General features: G+C 42.8%; 1 protein-coding gene across 1 annotated transcript in view; it reads left to right on the forward strand.

Moving 5' to 3' along the window:
* Window positions 1–792: 792 nt before the first annotated feature.
* The window catches only part of fgf13b (fibroblast growth factor 13b), a 14,598-nt gene continuing 5,390 nt past the window's right edge, over window positions 793–10,000 (forward strand). Inside the window, exons 1-3 of the mRNA XM_083567829.1 lie at window positions 793–2,029; window positions 8,143–8,253; window positions 8,392–8,495. Of these exons, the coding sequence (XP_083423955.1) occupies window positions 8,466–8,495 (30 nt within the window). The 5' untranslated portion in view covers window positions 793–2,029; window positions 8,143–8,253; window positions 8,392–8,465. The remainder of the gene's footprint in view (window positions 2,030–8,142; window positions 8,254–8,391; window positions 8,496–10,000) is intronic.

Genomic DNA, 10,000 nt, shown 5'->3' on the forward strand with positions numbered 1-10,000 from the left:
CACTACACAAATCAAACACTACACAAACCAAACACTGCACAAATCAAACACTACACAAATCAAATACTACACAAACCAAACACTGCACAAACCAAACACTACACAAATCAAACACTACACAGATCAAATACTACACAAATCAAACACTACACAAATCAAACACTACACAAACCAAACACTACACAAACCAAACACTACACAAATCAAACACTACACAAATCAAACACCACACAAACCAAACACTGCACAAACACTACACAAATCAAACACTACACAAACCAAACACTGCACAAACCAAACACTACACAAACCAAACACTACACAAATCAAACACTACACAAATCAAACACTACACAAACCAAACACTGCACAAACACTACACAAATCAAACACTACACAAACCAAACACTGCACAAACACTACACAAATCAAACACTACACAAACCAAACACTGCACAAATCAAACACTACACAACTCAAACACTGTACGTGAACAGTTTTTTTTTGTTTTGTTCTGTTTTTACGCTTTTTGTTAATAAAATTATGATTACAGCAACATTTCACTACTGATCAATTTAAAGCTAAACACACACACACACACACACACACACACACACACACACACACACAGAGAGAGCTAGTATGTGAGTGTGTGAGCAGTATGGTGTGGGATTGATTGATCGGTAATTATTGGATTATTGATAATAAACCGCTGAATGCCCGGATAATGTGTCGGTGATTTCTGCAGGAAAATTCTCAGGGATTCGGTGCAGGGGTTCTGTTAGTGCAGTCTGTGTGTGTGTGTGTGTGTGTGTGTGTGTGTGTGTGTGAGCTGAATACGTGCTGCAGGAGAGCTGAGAGACCGTGGGGCAAAACAAACCCCACCATCCATTCCTATCCCCCTCTCCATTCATCCATCTCTCTCTCTCTCTCTCTCTCTCTCTCTCTCTCTCTCTCTCTCTCTCTCTCTCTCTCTCTCTCTCTCTCTCTCTCTTTCGATCTTCACAGCATCCGCCTTCAGCGCGCGCCGCTTTGACACGATTCTGATGAGCGGATGAGAATCAGGGCGCGTGAGTGCGCGTTCCGGTCTGCAGCAGGGAGCGCGTGCAGTCTGCCGTGTCTCGGGGATGTTTTGTGTTTCTGTTGTTGTTTTATTGTGTTTGTGTGAAAAGCAGCAGAGGAGAGAGGGGGTGAGGGGGGTGAGGGAAACACACATCAAATGAGACAAGACTCAAATACAGGAGGATAGAGAAACATCTGCATCTCTCCATCTCTCTCTCTCTCTCTCTCTCTCTCTCTCTCTCGGTAGGGGATGATGGGTGGTCCGGTGGGTGGTCCGGTGCGGTTCGGGTTGGTAACAGGTGCTGTTTATTTTGGCCATTCGGGATCATGACATGGCACGCGAGCGGCGCGGATCTCCACGTGCCCTGCGTCTCCTTCAGCCCGTGACCGCGTGATCAGACATCTCCATAAAACCCCCGGCTCTCGCGCGCTCGTGTTTATAGGTTTTTATCTTTCTATCTACATTTTTTTCCCGCGCACCTTCATCATCATCTTCCTCGTGATGTCTCCGGGTGAAGCCAGGAAGCTGCACCTCTGCCTGTAAATGTTTTCAGGGTGGATTATGGAATGTTTGGGGATTCGGAGTGAACTGTGTGAGATGTGATGTGATGTCATTATGAAGTGCTACAGGATCGGACTCTGGTCCTCCTTCTGATTCCCGTTACGCCTTAAAGAAAAGGGGGATCAGATCCAGGCAGGAGTTTTTCATCTGGGACGCCACTGAAGCCACAAATCGCCAAACTGGCTACAGCCGCAGCGATCGCCAGCTCCCTCATCCGGCAGAAGAGGCAGGCGAGGGAGAGAGAGCGCGAGAGAGAGAGGGAAAAGGAGAAGGAGAAGGAGAGAGCGAAGGCAGCTCGCTGCAGTCCAACCAGGAGCACAGGAACCTGCGAGAAACCCAGCCGACTCAACCTCTTCTCACGGGTCAAACTCTTTGGCTCAAAGAAGAGAAAGAGGAGAAGGCCAGGTCTGTTAACTACTACAAAGTATTTATTATCATCTTAATCACCATCACCACCACCACCATCACCTCCACTATCACCATCACCTCCACTATCACCATCACCTCCACTATCACCACCTGATCTAATGAACATTTGTTCACCCTCTGTATTACCATCTAACGAATTCAAGAAGAGAAGAAGAGAATCTCATCATTATCCTTCATCTTTCATTGAAGACTAATCACAGCTGTGTTTCCACCCTAATTGAATCTAAAAGATGTTTCAGTTAATTCCGCAGTAAAACTCCATCCTGAACAGAGCTGATGTTTAAATCCAGTGCTACAGTCTCAGGAACAGAACCAGAACCAGATCCAAACCTTGAACTATGAAGAAAAGTGAATGCAGAGAATGAGATCAGATTCTGTCACCAAAACATTTTCATAACTAATCACCTGAGATCCTTTCATTCAGAAAATATGGAGATACCAAATAATTCAGTTGAACAGATCTTCAGTTATAATTTGATTATAAATCCTCAAACTAACATTACTCATACACCTGAAACCAGCCTGGTCATCATCATCATCATCATCATCATCATCATCACCGTTATCATCATCATCATGATCATCATCATCATCATCACCGTTATCATCATCATCATGATCATCATCATCATCATCACCGTTATCATCATCATCATCATCATCATCATCATCATCATCACCGTTATCATCATCATCATGATCATCATCATCATCATCACCGTTATCATCATCATCATCTTCATCATCACCGTTATCATCATCATCATCATCATCATCATCATCATCATCATCATCAACACCGTTATCATCATCATCATCATGATCATCATCATCATCACCGTTATCATCATCATCATCATCATCATCATCATCATCATCATCATCATCACCGTTATCATCAACACCGTAATCATCATCATCATCATCATCATCATCATCATCAACATCATCATCATCAACACCGTAATCTTCATCATCATCATCAACACCATTATCATCATCATCATCATCATCATCAACACCGTAATCATCATCATCATCATCATCAACACCGTAATCATCATCATCATCATCATCACCGTTATCATCATCATCATGATCATCATCATCATCATCACCGTTATCATCATCATCATGATCATCATCATCATCATCACCGTTATCATCATCATCATGATCATCATCATCATCATCACCGTTATCATCATCATCATCATCATCATCATCATCATCATCACCGTTATCATCATCATCATGATCATCATCATCATCATCACCGTTATCATCATCATCATCTTCATCATCACCGTTATCATCATCATCATCATCATCATCATCATCATCATCATCAACACCGTTATCATCATCATCATCATGATCATCATCATCATCACCGTTATCATCATCATCATCATCATCATCATCATCATCATCATCACCGTTATCATCAACACCGTAATCATCATCATCATCATCATCATCATCATCAACATCATCATCATCAACACCGTAATCTTCATCATCATCATCAACACCATTATCATCATCATCATCATCATCATCAACACCGTAATCATCATCATCATCATCATCAACACCGTAATCATCATCATCATCATCATCACCGTTATCATCATCATCATGATCATCATCATCATCACCGTTATCATCATCATCATCATCATCACCGTTATCGTCATCGTCATCATCATCATCATCATCATCATCATCATCATCATCATCATCAACATCATCATCATCAACACCGTAATCATCATCTTCATCATCATCATCATCATCATCATCAACACCGTTATCATCATCATCATCATGATCATCATCATCATCACCGTTATCATCATCATCATCATCATCATCATCATCATCATCATCATCACCGTTATCATCAACACCGTAATCATCATCATCATCATCATCATCATCAACATCATCATCATCAACACCGTAATCTTCATCATCATCATCAACACCATTATCATCATCATCATCATCATCAACACCGTAATCATCATCATCATCATCAACACCGTAATCATCATCATCATCATCAACACCGTTATCATCATTATCATCATCATCATCAACATCATCATCATCACCGTTATCATCATCATCCTCATCACCGTTATCATCATCATCATCATCATCATCACCGTTATCATCATCATCATCATCATCATCATCACCGTTATCGTCATCATCATCATCATCATCATCATCAACATCATCATCATCAACACCGTAATCATCATCTTCATCATCATCATCATCATCATCATCAACACCATTATCATCATCATCATCAACACCGTAATCATCATCATCATCAACACCGTTATCATCATCATCATCATCATCAACATCATCATCATCACCGTTATCATCATCATCCTCATCACCGTTATCATCATCATCACCGTTATCATCATCATCATCATCATTAACACCGTAATCATCATCAACACCGTAATCATCATCATCATCATCAACACCGTTATCATCATCATCATCTACAGCATCACCATCACAAAACCCGGTCCCCACATCACCCTGTACTCCTGTATCTTCACTCGTATCTGATTAACGTCTGATCTCGAGACAGATGTCAACACCAGCTCTGTTTGAAAAATACAGATCCTTTATTCTGAGATTATCAAAAAACACAAAAGCAGATGAGATTCTCTCAGGTTCAGGGGCAGTGGCTGTTTCTGCCCCCACCTGTGCCCCTCTGGAGTCAGGAGTCAGAGTCGGGAATCAGAAGAGTCAGGAGTCAGAGTCGGGAATCAGAAGAGTCAGGAGTCAGAGTCGGGAATCAGAAGAGTCAGGAGTCAGAGTCGTGGTGTTTCTGTTCAAAGAGCAGTGTTTCCCTCAACACTAATAATCCACATCATCATTTTATTAGTCATCATTCTCAATCTTTTCTCACAGAACAACAAGTAAACAAACAAACAAACAAACAAACAAACAAACAAACACAAACAAATACAGAAATAAATGCGAGCCAAACATTACATTATATTTATTACACACATCATGTTGTTTTCACTAAAATATATACAGAAACAACAAAATCTACAAAATCAAATAATCGAGTTACATAAACGTGACGGCAGCACGTATCACTCCATCACTCGTCTGTCAGCCACGTCTGCGTCTGTTCCCATGTTTATTCATCAGGGGTTTTATTTACTTAGTATTAATTAACGTTACAGTAAAGCTGTGATTAACACATTACACTTTATAATGACTGAACCTGGGAGATGTTTCCATACAGAAGCACCCACACCCTTTACTGTGACACACATGATCTCAGGTCTCTGGATCATCTCTAAAAGCTTCCTACACTTTGATTGGCCTCGATCTAATAAAGATTCAGTAGATTGGGCATGACTTGTAAAGACACACCCCTGTATAGATAAGGCTGAACAGCTGGAAATGATCTGGCTGCAGAGTTCAGAGAGAAAGTGTGGAGGTACAGGTCTAAGGAAGGTTACAAACCATTCTACTCCATGAGAGGAGCTGGTCAGGGGAGAGAGGAGACCAAGAACCTGATTGTAATGATGATGAAGCTCCAGAAATCATGTGTGGTGACGTTAGAAACTTGCATAAAATCTGGGCTGAAAGGAAGAGTAACAAGTCTGAAACATCTCAGTGCAGGATGCATGAATGCGAGTAGGTGCATAAATAAGCTTCAGTTAGTTCAGAATGCAGCAGCAAGAGTCCTCACTAGATCTAGGAAATATGACCACATCACCCCTGTATTAATCAGTCTACACTGGCTCCCAATCAAATCTCGCATTGATTATAAAATACTACTACTGACATATAAAGCACTTAACGGTCTCGCACCACCGTATCTGAGTGAACTTCTGTACCAGTATGATCCTCCACGCCTACTTAGATCAAAAGGTGCAGGCTATCTGTTGGTTCCTCCAATAATGAAGATTACAGCAGGGGGCAGATCTTTCTCTTATAAAGCCCCGCAGTTATGGAACAACCTTCCTATCAGTGTTCGGGACTCAGACACAGTCTCAGTGTTTAAGTCGAGGTTGAAAACATATTTATTCAGTCAAGCCTTTAATCAGTAGATTTTTTCCCAGGTAAAGGCTCAGATCTGGAGGAAACATTGATATAGAGTGTTTGGTGAACTGGGATATTTGTATGTTGTCGTCCCCTCACATTCACGTGTTCACTCAGGTTTGTTGATGGTGGTGTGGTGGGTCGTCTCTTATCCCAGAGATCCCTCATGTCTGTGTTGCCTTCTGGTTCTCCCTTTTAGTTATGCTGCCATAGCGAGTCTTGCCGGAGTCCAAACTGCACAGTGACTTTAACTCTCATGCAACAATAGGTACACTTAATAATCCATATCCTTCACTTCCTGTCACCCTCTTCTCTCTCTCTCTCTCTCTCTCTCTCTCTCTCTCTCTCTCTCTCTCTCTCGGTCGAGTTAAACATGCTCCTTAGGCTCCAGTGACCACTGTTCCTGCCCCTCTCCCCCCCGTGGATCTTCCCACTTCATCCAGGCCTGCCTGGATTGGACTGTAGTTGATGTCAACAGTCTCCTACACTGACACAGGAATACACTTCGCTTTTGATCATCATCACTGCACCCCGCAACATTGTATACCCGCCACAAATGGACATTCGGTGTAACCCAGATGAGGATGAGGTTCCCTCTTGAGTCTGGTTCCTCTCAAGGTTTCTTCCTTATGCCATCTCGGGGAGTTTTTCCTTGCCACAGTCGCCAGTCGCCACCGGCTTGCTCATCAGGGACAAACTTACTCATAAAGAACATATTCATTTTTAATCACCGCATTATCTGTGTAAAGCTGCTTTGAGACAATGTTCATTGTTAAAAGCGCAATACAAATAAAAATGAATTGAATTGAATTGAATGAATAACAAATTTCAAGCGTAGAAAATATATATTTTAAATCTTCGTCTTTCGGCTTCTTCCATTAGGGGTCTTCACAGCGGATCATCCATCTCCATACCCCCCTGTCCTCTACATCTGCCTCTTTCACCCCAACTACCTGCATGTCTTCCTTCACAACATTTATTAACCTTCTCCTTGGTCTTTCTCTTTTCCTCCTTCCTCATTCCCTCAACTTGTCTCCAAAACGCCCTACATGTGTGGTCCCTCTAATAAATTCATTTCTAATCCTGTCCTCTAACACACTCTTCATTACTTTGCACTGTTGACCCCAGGTACCTGAACTCCTCCACCTTCTCCACCTCTTCTCCCTGCAACTGCACCCCTCCACTGCCCTCCCTCTCATTCCCCTTCTCTCCAGCGTGTACCTCCACCTCTCCAGGCTCTTCTCCACCTGCTCACTACTCTTACCACAAATCACAATATCATCCGTAAACATCATAGTCCATGAAGACTCCTGTCTGACCTCGTCCTTCAACCTGTCCATCACCACTGCAAACAGGAAAGGGCTCAGAACCGATCCTTGATGCAGTCCAACCGCCACTTTGAACCAGTCTGTCGATCCTACTGCACACTTCACTGCTGTCACACTGTCCTCATACATGTCCTGCACCACCCTCACATACTTCTCTGCCACACCAGACTTCCTCATACAATACCACAACTCCTCTCTCCACCCTGTCGTATGCTTTCTCTAAATCCACAAACACACAATGCAACTCCTTCTGACCTTCTCTATACTTCTCCATCAACATTCTCATAACTTCATGGTGTGACTGATTAACTTTATTCCCCTGTAGTTACTGCAGGTCTGCACATCTCCCTTATTCTTAAAGATCAGTACCAGCACACTCCTTCTCCATTCCTCAGGCATCTTCTCACCTTCCAAAATCCTGTGAAACAATCTGGTTAAAAACTCCACTGTATCTCTCCTAAACATCTCCATGCTTCTACTGGTAAAATTATTTTTTTAATCAAATTATATATATAGGTGTAATAATAGACCACACCCACTACATTACAGCATAGAGCATAGAGACCTGCCGGTGGTCATGTGATTATTACACTACCTACATAGAGTTTTACTCTGTGTGTGTGTGTGTGTGTGTGTGTGTGTGTGTGTGTGTGTCCACAGAGCCTCAGCTTAAAGGAATCGTCACAAAACTGTGCAGCCGTCAGGGCTTTCACCTGCAGCTCCAGGCAGACGGAACCATCGATGGCACTAAAGAGGAGGACAGCAGTTATGGTGCGTATATGAGCCGAGCTACAGAAACTGTTCATAGGTTAAAAGTGAAGAGCTGATGTCCAGGTCATTCAACAACAAGGTTCTTCTCCATGTGTGAATAAATTATATCTTCTGCATTTCTTTTTCTCCACTCTGCAGCGGTGTTTAATCTCATCCCTGTGGGTCTGCGTGTGGTGGCCATACAGAGTGTTCAGACCAAACTCTACCTGGCCATGAACAACGAGGGCTACCTGTATACCTCTGTAAGTACCACAGCCAATCACACCTTCACATACACCTACCTAACTGAGTCTGTTTGCTCACATCATCATTAACCTCATCGCCACTACTGCTACAAACCACCTGGAATTCTTAGTGTGTTCCTTCACTGATTCAATGCTGATACCATAAATATGTAATATAAAGAACCCTGTGAGGAACTAAGAGGGCAGGCCCAAGGAGACTCCTGATTCCACGGTAATAACCAAAAAACCTAAAACAACAGTAAACATCTGAACTAAATGGCTTCCTCAACAAGATGTTCTACAACAGTCATTGACTATTGTTTATTAATTAATAAAATATTGTGGTATTGTATGAGGAAGTCTGGTGTGTCAGAGAAGTATGTGAGGGTGGTGCAGGACATGTATGAGGACAGTGTGACAGCAGTGAAGTGTGCAGTAGGAACGACAGACTGTTTCAAGGTGGAGGTTGGACTGCATCAAGGATCGGCTCTTAGCCCTTTCCTGTTTGCAGTGGTGATGGACAGGTCTCTATGCTCTATGCTGTAATGTAGTGGGTGTGGTCTATTATTACACCTATATATATAATTTGATTAAAAAAATTATTTTACCAGTAGAAGCATGGAGATGTTTAGGAGAGATACAGTGGAGTTTTTAACCAGATTGTTTAACAGGATTTTGGAAGGTGAGAAGATGCCTGAGGAATGGAGAAGGAGTGTGCTGGTACTGATCTTTAAGAATAAGGGAGATGTGCAGACCTGCAGTAACTACAGGGGAATAAAGTTAATCAGTCACACCATGAAGTTATGAGAATGTTGATGGAAAAGTATAGAGAAGGTCAGAAGGAGTTGCATTGTGTGTTTGTGGATTTAGAGAAAGCGTACGACAGGGTGGAGAGAGGAGTTGTGGTATTGTATGAGGAAGTCTGGTGTGGCAGAGAAGTATGTGAGGGTGGTGCAGGACATGTATGAGGACAGTGTGACAGCAGTGAAGTGTGCAGTAGGATCGACAGACTGGTTCGAGGTGGAGGTTGGACTGCATCAAGGATCGGTTCTGAGCCCTTTCCTGTTTGCAGTGGTGATGGACAGGTTGAAGGACGAGATCAGACAGGAGTCTCCATGGACTATGATGTTTGCGGATGATATTGTGATTTGTGGTGAGAGTAGGGAGCAGGTGGAGAAGAGCCTGGAGAGGTGGAGGTACACGCTGGAGAGAAGGGGAATGAGAGGGAGGGCAGTGGAGGGGTGCAGTTGCAGGGAGAAGAGGTGGAGAAGGTGGAGGAGTTCAGGTACCTGGGGTCAACAGTGCAAAGTAATGGAGAGTGTGTTAGAGAAGTGAAGAAAAGAGTGCAGGCAGGGTGGAGTGGGTGGAGAAGAGTGATGGCAGGAGTGATTTGTGATAGAAGAGTATTTGTGAGAATGAAAGGGAAAGTTTATAGGACTGTGGTGAGACCTGAGATGTTGTATGGATTAGAGACAGTGGCATTGAGTAAAAGACAGGAGGTGGAGCTGGAGGTAGCAGAGCTG

This window comes from Silurus aristotelis, assembly GCF_946808225.1.
Source record: "Silurus aristotelis genome assembly, chromosome: 18".
Lineage (NCBI taxonomy): Eukaryota > Metazoa > Chordata > Actinopteri > Siluriformes > Siluridae > Silurus > Silurus aristotelis.